This window comes from Trachurus trachurus, assembly GCF_905171665.1.
Source record: "Trachurus trachurus genome assembly, chromosome: 15".
NCBI lineage: Eukaryota > Metazoa > Chordata > Actinopteri > Carangiformes > Carangidae > Trachurus > Trachurus trachurus.
The window spans coordinates 22114610-22137510 of record NC_139906.1 but is presented as its reverse complement, the minus strand read 5'-3'; the positions used below and the strand labels follow the sequence as shown (position 1 = coordinate 22137510).

Here is a 22901-nt window from a genome sequence, read left to right as displayed (position 1 = left end):
TGTGCATGTAGGTGGTGTCCTGTGGTATTATAATTTGAGCATAGAGTAGCCTAGGTTACGTTTCCTCTCAGACAGGAGTCTTCCTCATCCAATCCTCTTCACCAGTCGGACATCAACAGAGGGTCCTCTGAAAGAAGGGATTCTGTTTGAGGTTTTGAGGGAGAGGGAAAAGAGAAGAATACCTGACGTGTTTGCCTCAGCTACCAGCAGCAGACGGAGTCCCTCTAAAATACACCTACCTACCCACCGGCTGGGGGACTGCCTGCATCCGATAAGGGATCTAGTCCACAAAATCAAGTGTGGAGGGAGGGGGTGTGGAGAAAAGAAGTCGAATTGCAGAGAGAGGGAGAAGAGACACCGAGGGAGGGGGAAAGGTCAGGGACACGGGGGGGGTTATCTCACTGCCAGAAGTAAGGAGAGTGTCTACACAAACGGCTTGGCAGACGAAACCAAGGAGACTAAGTGAAATAAACCAGCAACCCTCCGCTCCACCACTGACAATTTTTCGCAAGGACTACTTTTGGATTTTTAAATATTTCCGAATTCTTCCAGAGACTAAATTTGCGCTTTGGTTGAATCCAGCCAGCACTGACTGAATTTTGGACCGTGCGTAATTTGGAGAGTTTATTGCCACGCTGCGTCAGGATGCGCGTCTGTCCGCTTCTGGTCTTCCTCTGTCTGCTGTGCGCTGGACGCGCTCAGAAGTTCTCCGCTCTCACGGTAGGAAATCCCAAATGATTCCCTTAATACATCTCACAATATGAAGGCTTTTCTGAAAGTAAAACACACAGACAGTTTTTTTTTTTTTTTTTTTTACAAGAATACTCTCCTCAAACAAGCCAATTGACTATGTTTGTTCACAAGCTTAGGGTTCCTCGTTCTTCATCTGTCTCCTTTTTATTTGCTTTTCCTCTAATAACCATTCATGCATAACATCAAATGAATGAACGCATTAAGTACATGGAATCCTTGAATAAATCTCCCCAGAATTATGTTGCATGCTGATAAGGTTTCACAGTTTGAATATATTCCATATATGGCAGAAATTCAAGATGGAATTTACAACTCAAGATTGGTTTGCATTGTAAAACTTGAATGAACTCCATTGCCCGGTGTTCAGGGTCTCTGCACAGTGTATCTGAGACGGCTTGTGAGGGGTTGATTGCTGTGGTTGCTGTTAGTGCCATCACCTGCCTGCCAGCTTCTGCGCCGGCGTTTCCTCTCTGTACCACTTTGCTCTTGGCTCTTTAGATGCTGAGGTACCAGTGTCAGAAGACCTGCTGCCCCAGAGCACATGGCATTGTTTACAGCTATAGCATCATGTTCAATTCTACTTTACAATGTCAAGAGAAGATGTGCCAGATTAGGGTAACTCCATGGCCACGATCAAGTGCAGGTACAGTGCTGAGGGAGGAATAATAGAGAGCGGAATGTGCACTGTCAGAGACTTCCCCCCTTGATTTAGAGGTTGAAGTGACAGCCGCCTCCTCCAGCACTGTTATTTATGGACCCGGCTGAAGATGCCTTAATATCCAAACAAATGGCCATGAGTTGTTAACCTGCAGGTGAAGGGTCGGAGATCCTTTCTCCCTGACGGCACTATGGAGTTGTGGAATGTGGGAGGAAGCATTGCACTGAGCAGATGCTCCCCCTTAATTTTCACCATGATACACACATTTACACATAAGAACAGATGATGTGTTTCTTTATCGGAGTGTTATGGGTGGTAATATTTACCCTGCAAATGATTTAAATGTTAAACAAATAGAGCTGTGTTTGCCGTGTGTTTGAGCATGACACACCAGTCACCATGGTCTGGATATGACTCTTATTGTGTTGCATTGTTTCAGTAGTAACTGTGCATGTCATACCTAGCCAATGTGGTTCGTTAGAGACCTTATTGGAATAGCACATGGAGCACTGGTCTGTACTTTTACAGGACTTTAGGAGTGATTAATGGCTTATTGTTTGAATGGCACAGGAAAGGCTATTGCTGGTTTCAAGAAATGTCTCCATTTCATATTTTGAGCATATTTGAGGTCAAACAGGCAGTTAAATATAGGGGATATTTGCCCAGGTTATTCACGACAAGGCAGATTTTTCCATGTGTTATGGAAGTATGAAATAGTGTGTGAAAAGATGAGGGCACATACAAAATTGTCTGCCTCTTTTTCAAACCTATACAAAGCAATTATAGTTTAACATATGGGCTCCATTGACCCCTATGCTTTCATAAAGATGTGCACCTGCCCAAAGAGACTTCTCTATTGTCACATGACCATCGCGGCCTTTCACACCACCTCTTTCTTATAACATATTTCACAGCAATTAAAGGGCTTTACCTTTGATTGAGTTAGTAGTCTGGTTAAAGCCTGTCACTTTCTTCCCTTTCCACCATGCTGGAAACTAATGATCCCCATTGCATCCTAGCATCCACGCAGGAAACTCCCGCCAAGGCCATTTAACACATTTGCCACGGCTCTCAGCTGGGGCCCCCATTGACCCTGCGGAGCCGTGGTGTGAGGGGCCTCTCGGGGCGCTGGAAGCGGGGGCCTCCCAGCCCAGAGGGCCCTTATCAGCCTACAATGTGTGCTCTGCTGGAGGCTCGCCTCCTCCGTACGCAATTCAATCCCACAATGCCGCAGAGCCAGGGGGAGGTAATAGGATTTGATTTGTATGCTGGTTGGTCTCGGAGAAAAAAAAAAGTCCTTACCCTCCACCCGTCTCGCCCTCTTTCGTCTGTCTCTTGTTCCTTTGCCAACCTCTTGTATTATTTGAGCAGATACAAAAAGCATTTTCCAAAAGAGATCACGGAAAGAAAGAAAGATATTGAGAAAGCAAAGACAGCAAAGTATAGAGAAAGAAAAACAGAAAGTGAGAGCCAGCTGGACATAGACAAAAAAAGGATTTGAGCAATAGATGGACTTGAGTCACAATATCTGTTCTGTCTTGTTTGAGTCTCCTTTTATGATAAATAAGGGTGGAAGCTTGTGCTGCGCGTAGCTGACGTGAAGGCCATCCATCACTCTCCACTTGTGTTGCTGTGCCTGACGATGGTGCTAGCTCTGAGAGGCTGGAATGAGACATCAGTGGGAGTGTAAGGGCTCTACCCCAGTCGCCCATCCATCACCACAGGCCAAACACACTGCAATAGGAGTACGTAGCAGGAAGAGGTCCTCAAGACACCATGGTCTCTTCCTCTCACATCTTATTTGTTCCCCTGCTGCAGTGTGGCCAGTTTTCACTGTGAGATAAACATTTGGATGTCTGATAGTAAATCTGGGTGGTTGATTTCACGGGTGGCTGATTTCATGGCTAACTGTGTTTTTCCATGCTGCGTTCTTGGAGCTTTATCATAAACTAGCAGGCGCTTGGCGCTCTGCTGTGTGCTGTACAGTGGACATTTCGGAGGATGCTGGGCCGCAGAATGACTCTGTTTGAGTTGTCAGTCTGCTGGCTGGCAAGGACTGATGCTGATAATGCTGGTCTAGTGTGAGCATTGGGGTGGCCAGCGTGGGCTGTGGCGATGTTGGCGGTCCACCACCAAGTATAGCTGGACACACTTAGTCACTATCAGAGCCATTTCTGGCTTTAGAAAGTTGCGGTCTTCAGTAAAAACCATCCTCAGACCAGCCTGTCACGCCGGCTGGACTTTATGTGAAGGGGTGAGCTGTGAGAGACAGAGCAGAGGGTGAGAGGAGGTCACAACAGCAGAGGGATGTCCCAACTGATGTGGGAGAAAAGGAGGGGGTTAGAGACTGACAGTTAGCTGCAACGATGCAAACAATCCAAGAAACTCAAAGACACAGACAAGGAGGGGCAAGGACATGATAGAGTCAGTTGGAGGAATATAGAAAGGCAGTAGTGGCAGTAGAAATGGAACCAGAGGCTGTCCTGTCAATATGTCCACATTCTCACTAATGATTAGTCTTCACATTAAGTTACAATAGAAATGAGCTAATTTAAATTATCCTCCTAATTGTATCAAATTATTTTCAGACTATTATAGTGAGCTAACATCTATTTGTGTCATTACACATTATGGCTCTAATGTAGATGTGGAACAGGTGTTTGCCTCCAAGGTGGCCAGTTCACATCCTCACATCCACATCCAATTGACTTTAGTTGCGTGCCACCTCCATCATCCCATAACTCCTGTCATCTCACCACTGCTATTGAATAAAGACAATGCTCAATGAAAATAAAGTAAAATCCAGCATTTCACAAGGAAAACCAACAACGACAGACTACTTTCAAAATAAATTAATCTTGGAACCTCTTGGGATCTCATAATTTGTTGTTTCCACTAAGACAAAGAGATATAACTCTGTCTAGAAAGATGAAGGATTAGAGTTGAAACTTGGACACGGACTGTACTTATGGAGCCAGCAGCCAGCTCAGCGTGTGCAGTGTCAGGCTATTCTGTGTTATTAGATACTTTGTGTTATTATTATTTCAAAAGCCAGGGAAGAAAGCTCTTGTTTTTGAAAAATTTCAATCTAAAAGACTAATTTTCCCTCCCTCACGGCTCCTCTTCCGATGTGTTTGAACGAGCCTCTCCTCTCTGATCCCCTTGGGAAGATTTATGAGCAGGGTTGACAGAGGGGGCTGTACCCCCCCTCTGTAGCCCAGGGCGACACTGCCTTCCCTGCCAACCCTCTTCCAGGTGCATGTAGCCCTGAAGCCCTGCTCGTCTGAATGCAGAGGGCTGCCACCAAACCTCATCTCTCACTTCATTTGTTGGATGTCAGACACAACAAATTTTTTTATTGCTGATCATCCCGCCCTCCTGGATATGTCTTTTCTTCTTCCATCCCGCCATGCCCCCTTCTTTTGATAACTCATAACATATTTTTATGGTTTACCCTTAACTGAGGGCTTTGATTTGCATGATGGAAGGAGAGCAAGTTTCTGTCTGTCTGTGTCTGCTGTCAACAGTTGACAGAAAGGCCATTCAGACTGATTTTGCATCCACTGAAAGTAAACTAAATGAAAAATTGCAATGTTGCAGTGTGAAGACAAAAAGAGCACACATTTATGGATATGACTGAAAACAGCACCTGCACTGGCATGGGTATAGAGTTTGTTTTTTTCCATTCTGCCCATTATTCCACTGAGCCAAATGAATGAATCATGCAAACTGTACGTAAACCCAATACTCACACTGTAGCAGAACAAAGCTGCCTGACATCCAGTTTATTCAGCCACTCTATCATTCACTGGTTTTTCATTCATTGTAGCAGTCACAGCTTGTTGCCACCCCCCCACCCACACACACACCACCGCCACCGCCTCATTGTGTGGCCTGGCGAGGAGGTTTCATACCACGGTGGAAGATACAATGGTGGCATTGACACAGGTGATGTGATGCGTTCAGCCAGGAGTCTCCGTCCTTGTTTCTCTTTTCATGGCTGAGTAAAACATCCTCAGGAGAGATTCCAGGTGAATACCTGTCCAGGTGTTGGCATGGACAAAAGATGAAGCATCAGTCAAGTCTTCTCGAGCCCTTTAGACAAAGACGAATCATGGCTGCACCCTGACAGGCTTGTAGTGACACTGCCTCATCTTTGTGTTTGTGTTGTACTGTTTATCACTGCTTTATACTGTATCTGTGTAAGCATGTAGTCCTCTCTTATGAACAGCAGAATTAACCATTTGTGTGGTGCTGGCAATGGACCCTGCTGTATGTTTGGCCCAGCAGCCTATCTTTAGAAAACGCAAGCTCCAGTCCTTAGTCTGTATGTATCCGCCCAGAATCACACCTGTTGTGGGGATTAAGATGTTTTGTTGCAGCAGTGACTGACTCCCAGAAATGGCTCATTTAACAAATCTTTTTTCTCTGCTTATCTCCTACTTTCTCACCTATGCAGTTCCTGCGGGTGGACCAGGATAAGGAGTGCAACATGGAATGCACCGGAGCTCCTCGCAAACCCCTTTGCGCCTCAGACGGCAGGACTTTCACATCTCGCTGCGAGTTCCTCCGAGCCAAGTGCCGCGACCCCCAGCTGGAGGTCATCCGAGGACCATGCAAAGGTCAGGTCATGAGTCACGCTTCAGCGCCGCCTGGCGCTCTCAAATGTGCAGAGAAGGTCACAGTAGAAACCTGTGGGTTAAATTCATTTCAGCATAATTAATTATTTGAGTGCTGGGAGGGTGAGCTGGGTTGACACACTGAGAGTGGGTGGGTGGGTGGATTTGCTGCTGCCTGGCTGGTTTCATATTTTCACACCATTTGTACCAGTGAAGGAGATCAAAATACTCTACTTTATTTATTTTCAATTGAAATGATTTTTGTCTTTTTACAGATTTGATGCATATGTCATTGGACCATGAACTGCCCCACTGATCTGAGATTAAATCATTATGCAGAGGCGAGGGCATATCCATGAAATACTTTGACAAGAATTAATGGTCTCATTTTCATCATACTAGATGTAAAGCTGGACATATGTGTCCAATGGAGGACCAGAGATGAAAAGCAAAAGGGGAAGGAGAGCCAGTGAGGTCAGGCAGCTCACAGACTCGCTCATTGTTAGTCAGCATTGGAAGGAAGAACCCATACACCCAAATGCTGAAGTCCTGAACCCTCTCACCCCCACCCTTCTCACCAACTCTATACCACTAGTTCATTGCTCTACAGACTGGGCACAAAGCCCCATTCTTACATATTACAATATTAGATCACTAACGCAGCGAGCGTGAGCAAAAGGGTTTGCTCAGAAAGAAGTCTCATATGATGGAAAAGCATTCCGCGATTTTATGCCCGTGCTGTGTCTCTATGGCAACGTCTCTAAGCGGACATCTGGATGTGGTGGACAGCGCCGAGACACAGAATAGAGGATTCCAGCTAGGAAGCTGAAAGGGACGAGAGTCCATGAAAGTCGTATTGTATGCGTCAATAACATTGGGTGTATAAGGGCTGGGACCCCCCTCTGCTGCTGGACGGCCGGGGTGGAAGACACAACAACAGCCGCCGTGTCAGCACCCGAAATAAACCAGAGGGCTGATCTTGCCTAAAAGCACAGAGATGGGATTGTGTTTAAGGATGGCGAGACTGGCACCACATTTGTTTTCTATCACTGCACTCAGATGATTCAAGTGTCCTGTCATTTTTTCCAGTCAAGTTTTTGGTCTGAGCCCCCTGGAGAAGGACGATGGTTTTGGGTTTTTCCACTGGAGCTAACTTTAGAGCTCCTCAACTCCCTGTTATCCCCCATCCGTAACATCCAGCGTCTCTCCTCCCCAGTGACAGTGACACACACGCACACATTAAACACACCCCAGTCTGAAAGAAACCAGTGCACATTCCCCTGCGTGTCTAATGGTCCATCTACAGAGAGACATGGCAGGGACATGCAGCCTCCTGACCAAACTGGTGAACGTTTTTAAAATTAGTATGAGTCATTGTTTTAATGTGATTTGAACCTGCCAGACACATGGGCACTGCGTGGCAGCTAATGCTAACGTGTCACACCACGTTACCATTAAACCCATTGCTGCCCAACATTTCCTGAGAGTTTGCACAGCTGGTGCCGTTGGCCAGGTGTGGTGAAGCAGCTGGGGAATGACAGGATGAGCCACGGCTCTGACAGAGGGATGTGAAAAGACACGAGGTGCACATACGTAGGTGAAACACCGCTGACCCTCAGCTACGTACATCAACAAATACTTAGAGGACAGTTCGGCCTGAGCTGAGGAGACGGTCGAGGTTTAGGAGAGTGAGACAGACCCAGAGACATTAAGGAAGGGTCAGGTTTTCCCTGTGCATCAGCCCTTTTCTTGGGTGACTGGAATGTTCTACAGGAGCAGCATGAGCTGCCTCACTCAGTAATGTCTTTACCACCAGGCACTGTGCAGGCTTGCCTGACTTGCTCCTAATAAGACCGGGGGTGTTGGTTTCTTTTCCCAGCCACACGAGTATCCGCCGCTTCCGAAATGTCTTGAATTGTTTCCCCTGCATCTCTCCCCTCTCCCTGCATTTTTCTTTCGTTCTTCATCATCTGTGAGATTCAACATCATCTTCTGACTTTTTAAGTATGTTGGTTTCATAGTTGTGCAGCATAAGAAAATAGTTGAGCTGTGGGTTGAATCATGGGTCTCTGTGATGTGTAGTGATTCCGGTGATTTGTGGTCCTCCTCAGATACATCCAGATGTGTAGCAGAGAAGAAATACACAGAGCAGCAGGCCAAGAAGCTCTTCCCGCAGGTCTTTGTGCCTGTATGCAACCCTGATGGCACATATAGCGAGGTAACAAAAAACACACCATTACTTGATTGTCTTGAATAGGAGGCATGGCACTAGTAGAAACAGTAGGAAAAGTAACTTCATTTTATATTTTGCAAGAATTGCTCTTTTCTCCTGAATGGGTTTTATTGTCAATTAGTTTTTAACTCATTTCATTCATAATAGATGCTGCCCTGTATCTAGATATTACCAACTTTGTGTTTACATGCTGTTTTAATTTCAGGTTCAGTGCCACAGCTACACTGGATACTGCTGGTGTGTCACACCCAATGGCCGACCCATCAGTGGCTCCGCAGTGGCCAATAAGAAACCACGATGCCAAGGTAGGAAAAAGACAGAATCTGGTTCACAATGGGAAACTTTGAATAATGTATACACTGACGCATACTGCGTTTTCAGTTCAGTGCACAAGTATAGGCATTTCATTTTGTTATAAGCACACATTTAAGATGACTGATTTGTGGTTTCTGTAATTATATGAAGCAATGATGATGAATTGAATTCAGCACAGCAAAGCTTGACATTCCATGTTTGTGGGGGGTGCAATCTTTAGCCCTGTGGGAAAATGGTCAGTGACTGGACCGATGGCCACAGAGTTTGACGGCCACCAGAGGACTGAGCATTGCTCAAGGGCATGGGGCTGCACTGTAAATAAGCCTAGTAGAAAATCCTTGCTGCTGAGTTGAGCAACAAAATTAAACTGTGAGGAATGTAAGTGTTCTTGGAGGATGGCGTCTGCCAAACAATCAAATAACCAATACCACATGTCGTCCCTGTGCGTCTTCGTGGGGCTGCCTTGTAAGTTGCTGCTGTCTCAAGAATGAGAACTTTCCAGGAGCAGCTGCGGTGGTTTTAACTGCCAGCTGTACTTTAATTATAGCTCTGTTTATTAACTCTGAAGATTTCACAAAAGACAACTTCATTGATATGCAGTGTGAAAGTGATTGGAGCCATTTAAAATTAATGGAAAACATGCAAGAAAGAATTCACTCATTTTGTTGGCTTTGACATCCTCTGCTTCAAAATATGGCCACAGATTTGTAATGCTTTGTCTTTTGACACACATGAAAAAGTGGTTGTGCATTTCTAATTTGAACCTGTTGCTTTTCAGGATCAAAACAAGAGAGACCTACTACAAGAGAGCCAGGTAAATCAGGTGAGACATAAATTCAAGAAAAGTTCATTCTCAGAGGCATATTGTGCATGTGTGCTTTTATGTTTGTCCATGTGCATGTATGTACCTATCTAAGCATGCATGTACATGTGTATACTGTATGTATTCATTTGTATCTCTATCTGTTTGCCTGCATCTGTGTCAGAGATGTGCAGGGCGGGTCGCCTGTTAAGGCTTGCCTCTCTAATATTTTCACAATTCAAGAGAGTGCAAGCAGCCTGAAGGCTGATATAAAAGAAGTCTCTGACTGAGTAACAAGTCTAAGGAGAGAGGCTGCGGTGAGCTTTAATGCACACTGCCAGCAGCTACAGCACCTATAACTGCCTGTTGTCTTTACCAGGCAGCTAAACCACCTGGAAGCAGCCTGAACGGAACAACACTAACTTATTAGAGGCTCTTCTCCAACTTTGTCCCTTCATCTTTATTCTTTTTCAGCAACAGTATCATGAGACACAAGGGAGTTCACACTTTATCCTCTTGAACCTAATTTCAACCTGTTTCTCATCAACATCATCAACATCTACCCTCTTCCAGATATAGAACCACTAAGTTTCCCTCTGGCTCTGCTCCAGACTCTGTGTATCTTGCTCTCATCTTTTGAGACACTATTTGTTTAACTGATGTAATTTGAAGGCTCAGAAAGAAACAAGTGTAATTTGGGTTGATTCAGATCGATTCCTTATGTGATTGTGTATGTGCGCTTATGTGTGCATGTGTGTGCGAGACAGAAAGTGCATATACATCCATTTGTGTTTGTCACATTGGTCATTCTTGTCAATGTGACATTTACTTCTGCGCTTCTCTCTCTGTAAACAATCTTGGGTATAGTGTCTGTCTGAGCCCAGCCAACTCATTACACATAGATCAAGTGGGAATGCAAAAATTTGAGATGGTGGGAGAGGGAATGAGGGTGGAAAAGAGGTGAAGGGGAGGGGGTTGTGGTTCAATCTGAACTGGTTGGATAAACAGGGTGGTGAAAAGCAGAATAAACTGTAGATTTGTGGTGTGCCAGCACTGAAAATAGCAGTGATTGCATCAATATTTTGATTCAGGAGAAGCCCATCAGTGCCCAAGCATTCTACAGCAAGCAATGCTGGCTGCACTTTTATTATCAGAATTGGTAAAGTTAAAAAATGTCAGATGCTTTACCATAAACCCAATTCTGGTGCTTGACTTTACAAATTCATTCACATGCTGAAATCATACGCAGCTGACGACTGACAAACAGCCATAAAACTACTGCTGTATGACCACAAATAGCGCGGGGGTTTCCTGGCAGATGCTAAAAGAGGTGTTACAGTCATGTAAAAGGCTGCAAAGTTAAGATAGGTCATTAGTGGTTTATCGTAAATCCAAATCATAAATACACTTTTTGAAATGGCATTTCCATCCGTTAAGTGAGAGTAATAACATGTCTGCCTTTGTCAGTCACACCGACTGTATGTATTTTTATCCACCAAGCGTGCTTGAGAAGATGAATGGCTGGCGTAACAAACTTGCATTAAATGTAAAATCCGGATTCTGCAATGGAGAATCTGTTGCTAAAGAAAATAACTTTTAAGATTAATCTCTGTTTGTGGAGCCACCCATTGGAGATGCCCTGACTCATGCATTAACAGAGCTCTACTTTGAGCAGAATGAGTGTCCCACGCTGAGGTTAACCACACCTACGGCCGTGGTTTCACCCTAAGCGGCTGGAAACCTCAATCCCTGTCTCCCTCCTACCACAAATCATACAAACAAACAGACCAAACAAACACTGAGTTGACTTTCCCGCTCTTAATTGGTTAGTTTCAGACTTGGCTACTGCATTCTTCACCCCTTGTGTCTCTCCCACCTTCACACAGCTCTCAGAACTCAAATGCAGGCAACGGAGGGATGGAGAAGAACATCAGGGACAACTGGTCCTCATCCTCTTCTCATTCATTATAACTGACCTCAATCTGTCCTTTATAGCATAACCTCCTTTGTTGCATGAAGTGAAGCCATGGGAATATATGACCACTATACTTCTGGTTTTCCCACTTTTTCCCTCTCTTACTATAAGTCACCTCTTTCACCTTTCAACACACAAACACACACACACACACTCACCTCTAATTCTCCTCAACTCTACTTCTGCCTCTCTCATTACTGGCCGGGCAAAGTGCAAATCTCATATAGTTAAGTATTCTCTAATCTAGCTTACTCTCGTAATTGTAGTCTCCTTGCAAATATTCTCCATTCTAAATGCAGATGAGACTGGCCTACCAGTGGACCCACAGCCCACCACAGATGAAGAAGGTGAGCTTTTATCCATCACACTGTGAGTAAGATGGTTGATGCTGCGCCTGTGTTTACTGAGACACCACCGACTGACTCAAAAGCAAAGCATGAAAACGGCCTTAAAAGGGCAAAAGGAGCCTCACATGAGACAGCTACAGCCTCGTTCTTCAAAAAGGTCACTGAGAAAAAATGTGGTAGAAAAACAGTTATAACAGATTTTTTTAAGAATCACAAGATTTGGTGATAAATAGAAAGGAACCTATTGGCTTGCGTTACGTTTGTGCTCAATTTATATTCAAGTGGGACTGTGGTATTTTTTTGAATAGCACCACAGTGGCCACAGGTGACAATTACTGAACATTAAGATGTGCTTTAACTTAGTGTAACAGTAGCATGGGTACACACAAGTAGTCATGTAAGCAAATTTACTCTGTAGTGTCAATTTACAGCAATATCCATCTGACATTAGCTAGCTAGACAACATAAACTACTGGTTATACCAAATCTAGTAAACTAGCGAGTAGTGTCTGAATGTTGATTTGAGCAAGCACTTTTACTGTACTTCAATATACATTTGTGGTAGACTGATTCCCCTTTATGCTTATTTAAACCAATACTTGTATACACTTTTGAGGCAAAGATTGTAGGTTTTACTCCACCACGTTTATCTGGCAGCTCTACTTACTGGTTACTTGACACATGAAAATGTATCATTTGAAATGTGTCCTAGAAATATAATGTGTACAGATAACCAAACCCCATGGAAAGCAGCTGCTATCGTGTCAAGGTCACAACCAATTATGTGATATGCATTAGTATAAACCTTGGAAACAACAAAAGTATGCTTTGCTTTTAATACATCCGTGCTGTAAGTGAATGCAGTGGTTGTAGTGTGTCTTTGTTGTGGTGAGAAAATAACTTCCAACATTTCCATTGCAATAAATATAATCCATGACTATTAAAAATGAAACAGTCCTATTTGTAAAGTTGTATTTGAGCATTTTTTTATCACCCTTTAAATTATCAAAGTTTTATGATTTCATGTCAGTGCAATTATTTGATAACGCAAAAAGAAACTTAGTCATAATTTACCAACCCCTGTTTTTTTGCTGCCGTATTTCTGGTCACAGCTGTCATATGCTATTTACTGGCCACATCCACTGAGAGACGATAACCTTGATCTGCATTTTACAGTCTGTGAGTTTTGGAACCACCAGGTTTGGCTCAGATAATAAACAAGTGTGTTTTCAATTGGGAGCTAATAAAGCTGTCTTGGTGATTTTTTTCAGACATTATTTCCCAGTACCCCACCCTGTGGACGGAGCAGGTTCGCAGCCGGCAGAACAATAGAACCAAAGCACCATGTGAGTTTCAAAGAACACTTTTTCTTTAATGGCTGTGATCGGGTGTTTGCAAACCTCAACTGAAAGCATGCTCTGTGTTTTTCCTACTTGTGTGAGCAATCATGGTTTGAGGCTGCTCCGTCTTCTAAGGACAGATGGTGGGTTGTGAAACCAATACATCTTAGTGTCGGAGTGCGTCAGGCTTTGAGGGTCTGCTTCTCTGTGGTTCTTCTCGTTGCAGCATATCTGTAATTATCAGCACATGGCACAAATGCAGAATCTCCTATTCTGTTTGTTAGCCCATCCTGCCCTCATGTTTCACAAATGTACGTTTGCACTTTGGGGGAAATATTTCGCTTTCTGCATAAATTTTGAGGCCAGTCTAGAGATGAGAACACTGTGTGCACATGTGCATGTGTGTGTGTGAATCCCATTATCATAATTTACAACCAATAAAAAAAAGCCTGAGAAATGCAGCATTGATGGTTTTGATTACCATGTGCTCTTTGGGGTATTGGGGTGAAAAACAGCCACCTCAACAAAGAGAGCGCATACGGAGGAACTGGAGCGAAGAGAGCCGGTTGAGAAAGCGGGGAGGCATTTCATTTGGTCTCTTTTGTGTGGGTAAAGATCTCTAATGAAAATAAACAAAGAAAAGGGATATCCATAATCCCGCAGTAGCTTCCGAGCCTTGAGGCGAGCAGTGAAGAGGGGGAGAGATCGGTGATGAAAGCCCTCATAGCCAGAAGAGCTCTACTACCATCCCTGAGTTTAATACTAAAATCTCTGTTGGAGAGCTGCACTGCAGAGACGGAAGCTGCTGTACTTAAAAAAAAAAAAAAACTCTGATTAGATCCTGCTGAGGCTCTGCAAAACCCTGTATTTCTCATGAAGCTCTTGAAATGCTGCATTTTTCCTTGGGAATTTTGAATGTGTAAACACATTCTGTAGATCCCATTACATTAGTTGTGTGTCCCTGAATGTAGGTGTGTGAAGGCAAAGGCACAACTGACCACTGCTCTGCTTTTGTCTCGTCTGTTTCTCTCTCTGTCACACACATCCACAGAGGGCAGTTGAGTGTCCAAATATTTACTTAACTTGGGGCATAGGGAGCTGTACATAGTCATTAGCCCCGTTAATGTCCGTAAACAGTGCCACGGGGGGCTGATATAGCAGTCTACACACACTGTCTCCAAGCACTCATCCTCCTCCCCATAGTCCTCCTCCTTCACCTCTGGGATTTTGCAGCGATGGTTAGAGGGTATAGAAAAAGCAGCTGAAATGCAAATATATAACAACATTACATAAATCCAGAATGCTTTAGCCAGACTTAGAACAGACCTTGTTGTTCACATATAGTTGATTTGTGTGTATTATGTATTTGCCAAGTCACACACCCTACATCACCTAAGGAAATGCTTTGTTTACATGTGGTGTGTGTGCATGTGCGTGTGTGCGTGTGACCCTTCTCTGCAGCCTCATCATGTGACCAGGAGCAGCAGTCTGCCCAGGAAGAGGCGAGGCAGCACAAGAACGATGCTGTATTCGTACCAGACTGTGCCCAAGGAGGACTGTACAGGCCGGTCCAGTGCCACCCCTCCACCGGCTACTGCTGGTGTGTGCTGGTGGACACTGGACGGCCCATTCCTGGGACCTCCACCAGGTGAGAAAGAGTTAATCTTTCTCAAGCGCGTTATAGCTATTTTAGGGCTTTTCTACATTGTTTTCACCCTAATTTACAACGAGTCTTGGAATTTATTGTATGGTTCTCTGTGGACATTTGTCACACAGAGCAGGTAAGTGATCATTAGCCATCCTAACAATGCAGAATGGCCAACTGATAGAGAGACTGTCCAACTGGATGACCCAGTTTCATGTCCTTTGTTGGCAAATATCTTCTGCACCAAAATGTCCTAGAATAATACTCAGTTTCTGTATGTGAGACTCAGAAAATGCCAGTAAATCTGACCTAAGCATGCAGACAGAATGACTCGGAGGTCTGGTAAGTAGCAGGTCAGAGGTCAGTCAGCCTGGCAGAGTGGGGCACTGGTGTGCTCTTGTTGTGTAGCGAGGCTGGGTATCCGATTAACAAGGTTCCAGGCAGAGTGCCAGACACCACATTAGCACACATATGGAAGCATGGATTGTCCCCCTTCTCTCCCCTTGTCCCAGGCCAGCTTTTGGCCCTGTTGCACAGCAGCAATCAGGGCTCCACCAGCTCTCCAAGGGAGGCTGTGAAAGCTTCCTTGTGTCACAGGCTCTCTGTCTGCCTATCTGCCTCGCTCCCTCTATCTCGTCCTTTCTCACCGTCCCTCCCCCATTCTGTCCTCATACCAGTCCCAAATCCCTCCCCGTTTTTTGGATGTGTTTCACAGCCTCTGGTTTGCCACAAAACAATTATTTGAATCCCTGAGATTTAGCTGTACATGGGTAACTGAAAAACATGGGATTTCACTCTGGTTTTACAACGAGGATAGTTTTACTGTTATAAACAGTCCCTTCCACCATTTCTCTTTCAATTAAATGCCATTTTCTCACGTGGTGGTTTCTCGTTCATACAGGTATGAACAGCCAAAGTGTGATGGCAACGCCAGGGCCCACCCAACTAAACCTAAGGACCATTATAGAAGCAGACATCTCCAAGGTAGGTCTCAAAAGACTGGACTCAGTTTATTGAGATTCTGTTCTGTTCAGACCACATTGTGAAGTTCCTCAGCAGTTGGCCTCCAACTGCTTCTGCATTTCCAAGGATGTGTGTGTGCGTCTCTGTTGGTCAAAGAAATGTTTGATAAAGAGTTGAGGATTGCCAGATACTGCCTCTCACTGGTCAATAAGCAAGGAGACAGAGATGGATCAGGGGGGAGGATTAATCTTCAACTGACACAGGAGATGGAGGATACTAGGATGATAGCACGGAGGAGAAACAGCAGGGAGGAGAGATAGAGATAATGGATAATAGGATGCCAGAGACAGGTAGTGACAGAAAGACTGACAAGAGAGTAGATAAGTAAATTGAGGGCGGGAGGGTTGTTTAAGAGTGGTGGTCATGTGGTGGGATCAGCTACAGGTGAGACTGTGTTTGCCATCTGACACTTTACATTATAAAGTTTAGATATGACGGTGGAATTCACACTAGATAGACAGTTGAGCTGTCATTTCAGCAAATTCCCCAAAACATTATTTTGGATGAGTCAACCAAACATCCAGTTTTCAGTCAGTGTTGGTTTCTGTTGACTGTGATTACCATCAGTCTCTGACTTTAACCAAGTATTTATTCCAACCAAAACCACAATCCTTCTCTGATCCTGACCATAAAGCTAATCAAACCCTACCCACGGTATCAGATTAAAAAACAGTATTTAGAGGCACAAATAATATGTGATGGTTATGGATATGATGTTATGGATATATCAGTCTGGGGGTTTATAAAGTAAGTCTGTGTTGACTTCATCTTTGAGATGACTTTCATGGCTCAGAGCCAGACATGCTGACTTGAATCCTGTTTGTGTAAAGTCTTAGAGATTGTCAATAAAAGCAAGAGCAATAAAATAAAGTACAATTATTTTTATTGTTTCTCTGATTAGATGTTACAGTATTCTTTATTTTTCCTGCTCCTTCATAGGCATTGCTTTTTTATGGCCATCATTCCATCTATACTCAGCTAAATGCTGCTACAGGATCACAGGCACTCCACTCAGCTAATGGCATCACAAACAATGATGATGAAAACAATTTTGAATAGTTTTACTTGGGTATCTGTTTTTAATGTGAAAATGAAAATGTTATTTATCACAGTTTTCCTCAGGCACGGTTTAATAATGCTGTGGGTGGTGAGCAATCAGTCCGTTTTCATTACATTTGTAAATACTACAATATCATAATTTTAAATATCATTATATTTAATTGTAACAGTCATTTCGTGACTTGTTATAAAACTAGTGCAAAGCAGAGTTAATAGCTTTCATGTGCTGCATACAACCAAATCTCAGTTTAAAGCTGAACGGCTCCTGGCGAAATTGCAGTTTTTTGGTGGTTTGGTAAACATGTTAATAATCCAGCAGTATATGAACAGAGCCACCACTGTTCCCGTCCCCTCCAAAACTGTTTATGTAACAGTTTGCCAGGCCCGAGCTGTGCGCTCTGCTCGCAGGTGCGGCCTTCAGCAGCAGAGCAGCACTCTGTCTCTGCATCGGGCACTCGAGTATAGTAAGAATAAAACTGGAAAAACGGGACGGTCAGTCACAGATCAATGCTCCTTAGAGCAATAAATGTTATTCGTCTTTGCCTTCCAGTGGCACTGGTAGTGTATATTATTGCTAATATGTTGAGCAGGAAAAATTACAGTGTCTGTCAGCAGATAGTGTTCGGTGGCAATGGTGTGGAAAACGTCCCATGAGAAAGAGCTCGGGCCCGACCAAACACCTTTATGGCAGGACAGAAGACAATATACCTATTCAGCCATGCAGTCACCGCAAAACAGACGCTCACACAAGTACACACACACTCTAAACCTGTCAAAGAAAACTTACATCGTATCAGCCAGGTCTCCCATTATAAAATATGCTGAGATGCAGAAAAAAAAACACAGCATCTTGTTTTCTTTGAGCAGTTGCATCAGTGGCTGTAAACTCAGTTACTGTATGAACCAGGGATAATTATAAACGTTGCCTTCACATCGCTGCAGCCTATTTGCTGTTGAAGCGCTGGTGTTGAGATGTTTATGGGGCAAGATGCAAGAAAGGAGCGACTTGCCCTGAAAGCAGCAGGAGAGGAAAGCGCAGTGTTTGGCTAGCTTTCTCCCCAGAGCGAGATCATGGGATAGCATCGGGGCAGGCATTGGGAACTGCAGCTGTGAGTGCTGACAGGCCTCTGCCCCATGTGGCTCCATAGAATAACACTGCTTTTTATTGACAGTAACACACGGGCACATGCACATGCAAACATGCAGATACTGGCCAAGTTTCTTAAGGCAGCAGAGATATGGAGGCGTATGAATAGCGGTGTAGATGTTAGATTTCCAACAAGAGAAATGTAATCATTTGAGGCTTTCTCCAGTCAATTCCATCCTGCATCTGTCAAACATGGACATTACATAATTATAATCATTATGAAGTAAGGCAGCAGACGTTTACTGCTTCAGCCTTGAACCGAACGGAAAATGGCCAGACTCAATTTCCTTTGAATGACAGCAGGAACATTTGTGTCCTGCCCCACAGCAAAACAGTGTCCAGACAGACAGAAGCTGATCTGTCCCGCCCCCACGAGAAAAAACGTTTGCTGCCAAGAGGAAAGGACTGCAGCTTTACCTGATGGCTTCCCATCTGAATGAACTGCAGACATGTTCAGATTCCTCCAGCATTACGGAGAGGACGTGTGCTCTCCATGAAAAACACTAAGCCTCAAACAAGTCCAACTGCCATCCCACAAATCTCTCCTCAGTCACAGGCCAGATAAAAACACTTTGCCTTCTGAGGGTGCAATTGTGGGACTGTCTAGACTAATTTACCACAAGAAGCTCAGCAAGGCACCACTTTGGCCATTCACAGGTGGGTCAGATATTTTACTGGGCCAGGGCCAGGGAGGGCCTACTAAAACTTAAGTGCAAGTCTGTTCAGCGTGTAAAGGAGACTGTGAATGTTTAAGGCCTGAGCTCAGCCTCAGCGGCGCAGGTTGCTAGCACCCCGTGCTGCTTGGGAAAGGTGGAGTGGAGGCTGGGTGTTGGGTGTTTACACTGATGCTGGTCGCCACCTGTTAGAGTGAGGCAAAGCATGCTATTATCTCCAACACAAGAGAATCTGGCCCCGCAGGCCTGGGCCATAAAAAAAGAGCAGCAAACTGCGGAGAATTTCTCCTTCTCCACAGGCAGAATAGCAGAGGTAAGGCGCACTGTGAGAAAGCAGGGGACAGCCGGGAGAGGAATCCAGGAATCTCTCAGGCCTCCATAGCCTTCAGCTCTTCCAGAACAACCTTGGCCTCGCTCTTAAAACTCTACGGTCAAACAGACAATTACTATCATTAGGGTCATTCCACTCCAGTCGTCCCCCGTTTTAATTTTTTCCCGTCATACAGCGTGTAATGATGTTGTTTTTAGTTTGGTCGCTAATGGTAGATCTAACCCTTTTCTTAGGTTTATGAGATCATTTCATCAGTCTCCTCTGTGGCTGACATTTCAAACAGTGATCCAACCTCACGCTGGATATTAGCTGTTGTGTCTGTCGACCTCTGAATGCATACCTTTAAAGCAGACATCCCTGAGAGTAAATCCTCAGTAACAGTGTCTGTCAGGACTGTATTTGGGACCCTTGATGTCTCAGGTGAGTCTCAGGTGCTGAATGGAGCCTCTTGTCTATACATACAACAGTCAGTAACATCATCTGGGCCTCAAGCTGTCAAAAGCACTCAGGGGCCTCTGAGATGATTGGCAGGTACCCTCTTCCTCCTCCAGATGAGGGGAGGTCTGACACTTTATGAGAGGGAGTTAAAGACAACTGTGAGTGTCTTGTTTGGGTTTATTTTCTCCTCCGCTGTCTTTATGTGCTGCTCATGTTAGGCCTACGCCGCCTGTTACATGACGTCCCTCCCCAAACATTTATTAGGCCACCTATGACGGCAGCATTCCACATCCTAACACGTGTTGTAATGCTGTGCACCGGAGGATCATTTGTCTGTGTTTTCTGACACATGTGTACACTTAATACCATGTGATCTGTATGATGCACGCTCTTGCACACACACACACACGCACTTATTCAGGTATCTGTGGTTTATTTTCCAGGCTGTCCCGGGGCAAAGAAAACAGAGTTCCTGACAAGTGTTCTCGACGCGCTGTCGACAGACATGGTGCACGCCGTCACAGATCCAGCATCCGCCGGAAGGTGTGACACCTGTTCATCTCACCATTATTAATGTATATCAGCGGGTTCAGTCATTTGCATGTTCTGTCTGCTTCAGATGATTTTATACTGTAACAATGTCAACTGACTGAACCCCAGTGTCATGTTGGATTGGATTTATTGGATTAATTTATTGAAGTTATGTAGCAGCATTTATTGACTTTAAGTGACATCTGTGGTTTAGGATGGCTGAGCCTGACCCCAGCCACACCCTGGAGGAGAGGGTGGTCCACTGGTATTTCAGTCAGCTGGACAAAAACTCCAGCGGGGACATCGGAAAGAAGGAGATCAAGCCTTTCAAACGCTTCCTGCGCAAGAAGTCCAAGCCCAAGAAGTGTGTAAAGAAGTTTGTAGAGTACTGCGACATCAGCAACGACAAAGCGCTTTCTCTGCAGGAGCTGATGGGCTGCCTCGGGGTGACCAAAGAAGAGGGTGAGCTGAACAACTCAATAACACAATCTAATGCCTAATGGCAGCTACAGCTAAATTGACATGACGTTTGGTAGCATGACATTACAGTAAAAGCCTTCTTTTGTCTCCTGGAAATCAAGGACCAATGGGGACAGTGTTTATTTAAAGGTTAATGGTACTTGAAGTCAATGATTTGATGCTTGAATGTACTTGCAGTGTTCCTCATATTATGGTTGTTGAGCTTTCTATTACTTTTTTGTGTCACAGGAGCCAAACCAGGAGAAGGCCTACCTTCTAGTAAACTAGTAAGTAAAGTACTCTCCCCATACTAATGTAAAAAGAGAGAGAGAGAATCTGAAATCTAATTGAAGAATTGTTTTAGCTGACTGAGTCAGGAGGACGAACTAAAAGCTTGTCAAACTAAATGCAGACAAACTGACCTCACTTTGATTCTCTCCTCAGAATCCTTCAAAGAAGCAAGGCTAAGCCAGCAGCTGAGATTTCCCCTCCCGCGTGGAGAATCTGCCCTCACCAATCGGCAATAATGGAAACCATAGTATTTGCACTTTGTACTTTAAAAAAATGTAAATTCACTTTGTAGAAATAAGGTATTTAAACAGACTGCTGAATCTGTGAATGATGTAGTTAGCTTTTTATGTCCTGACAAACAAAAATTATTTAACACATACAATGTATGTGTCCTTTGTGTGTCTAAAAAGTATACTTTGAGTTGTACAAGTTTTAATGTTTGATGTTACATGTTGTGCTCCTTCCCCTATTGTGCTTTTTTTCTCTCATATACCTAATGTTTAACAGGATATTTGCTACACAGCTAAACTATTTTAGACCATCCCATCTCTCACATACTGACCTAGCATCTCTTTCTTTGTACAGCAGTTTGAAAGAATGTTTTAAAAGTACATCATAAAAACGTCCAACATGTTCACATGTATTCATGTTTATTAGAAATAAAGAACTCTTTTATAAATTTTGAGTCTCAATGCGTCAAAGACAGGTCATTACGTTGGCGAATTTGTTTTTCTCTGATCCAATTATTCTTCTGTATTTTCCTTGTCATTATATAAATGTTGTAATGTCTTTGCCGTTTTGTGTTTTCTCGCTGCGTCTTTAATAAAAACACCTTGTTGACACAGTCTTAAGGAGCCAAGTATTAGTCATACATAGCGAAGGTCCTGTATCATCCCATTTTCAGACAGCATGCCATTTCCCCTGAGGCATTTTAGAATTGGAAAAAAAGAGAAAAGAAACGGATGGTACCTGTTTCTGTTCTTGTCACAGTTTTCCCATGTCAACTGAAGACAGACAAATGGACCAATCTCGGCTGTGTGTCGTATGACTGCCCATTAACAGGGCGTCATATGAGCCAGTGTGTGAACATGTGTGTTTGTATAAGGTATGCTTACGTGTGTACAGTTAATGTACACTTGAACAGTCAATGAGGTTTGAATAGATTCTTTCTTAACAACATGCAGCACAGGGCAGCCTTGACACATCACAGTACTGTACATTGTTCCTGTCTGATTATGTTGGGGCTACCAAGTGCTAAGCCATGGCTTTTCACACACAAAGTCCCTTATAGGGCTGAGCGACTGACCTCAGACTGACCTGCTCACTCAGGCTTAGCCTCTAATTTATGATTAACACATCGGTCTCCTTTCTGTGATATAATCCAGCCCAATGGTCTGGTTTTAACACCCCAGGGGAACAGAGAGGAGAGATTATGACTGTCTGCTCTAAAATGGTGGATTAGAGATGGATAACCTATGGCCTTCTTAAGCACTTTCTCCATCCACAGCAACAGAAAAGCTAAATCTGAAGCAACAAGTCCCATAAAGAAGCCGGCATATATACATTAATATCCCCCAGAATAGCCCAGCTCATGGCTGCACTGCTAACTATCCTTTTATATGCATCTCAAATTATTTGCTGTTCCTTATTTGCTTGTTTAAACACAGTCTTCTAATTATAAACTCACAATTTGGCTCCATCTTTTTGCAACATCCCTAATTTCCACCCATGTTCCTGGCCTAAATCCCCCTGAAGGTGATGTTAGCACCATGCCCAGAACAACATTTGCTTTTCCCAAACAGCCATGTAATCTGTTAATGTGGCTGTGCTGGTTACAGGTGTAGCAGCGCAAAAGCTACACCTTACTGCTGCCACTCTCCTCATCCAGCAAACTCATCAACCTTCACCTAAACCTCTAGCCAACTCTTCAGCTGCTACCAAAGCCCCAATCTCCAACCAACACAATGCTAAAGCCTTGTCATGTGTGATTTCAGCTCCCAAGGGCTGAGATGCACGTAAACACCTTTTACGATTTGGCCCAATGTCAAGGCATGGTTCTGCGAATATGTTGCCCTGATGGCTTGGACTCTTGCCTGAACTGATGGAGTAGCTGAAGAAAAGCATCCAAACCTTTTGGCTCAGTTACCAGGACCTTCTCACGATTGGCAAGGCCTTCCCCCACCTCTCCTTCTCCTGAGTCCTGCTTCCTCACTTCTCTCACTCACACATGCACAAACACACTCCCTGAGCACAGAGATACC

The 22901-nt window shown here is 44.1% G+C and overlaps 1 protein-coding gene across 1 annotated transcript; it reads left to right on the top strand.

Annotated features, from left to right (window-relative positions):
* Positions 1–645: 645 nt before the first annotated feature.
* smoc2 (SPARC related modular calcium binding 2) lies at positions 646–21100 on the top strand (the record flags this gene model as incomplete). The annotated part of the gene is made up of 13 exons (XM_083987928.1): positions 646–720; positions 5871–6033; positions 8142–8248; positions 8469–8568; positions 9357–9401; positions 11655–11702; positions 12974–13048; positions 14504–14690; positions 15589–15671; positions 19803–19902; positions 20105–20352; positions 20599–20636; positions 20794–21100. The coding sequence occupies 13 exons, from the start codon at positions 646–648 to the stop codon at positions 20815–20817; spliced, it is 1293 nt and encodes a 430-aa protein (XP_083844054.1). The 3' UTR covers positions 20818–21100.
* Positions 21101–22901: the final 1801 nt, after the last annotated feature.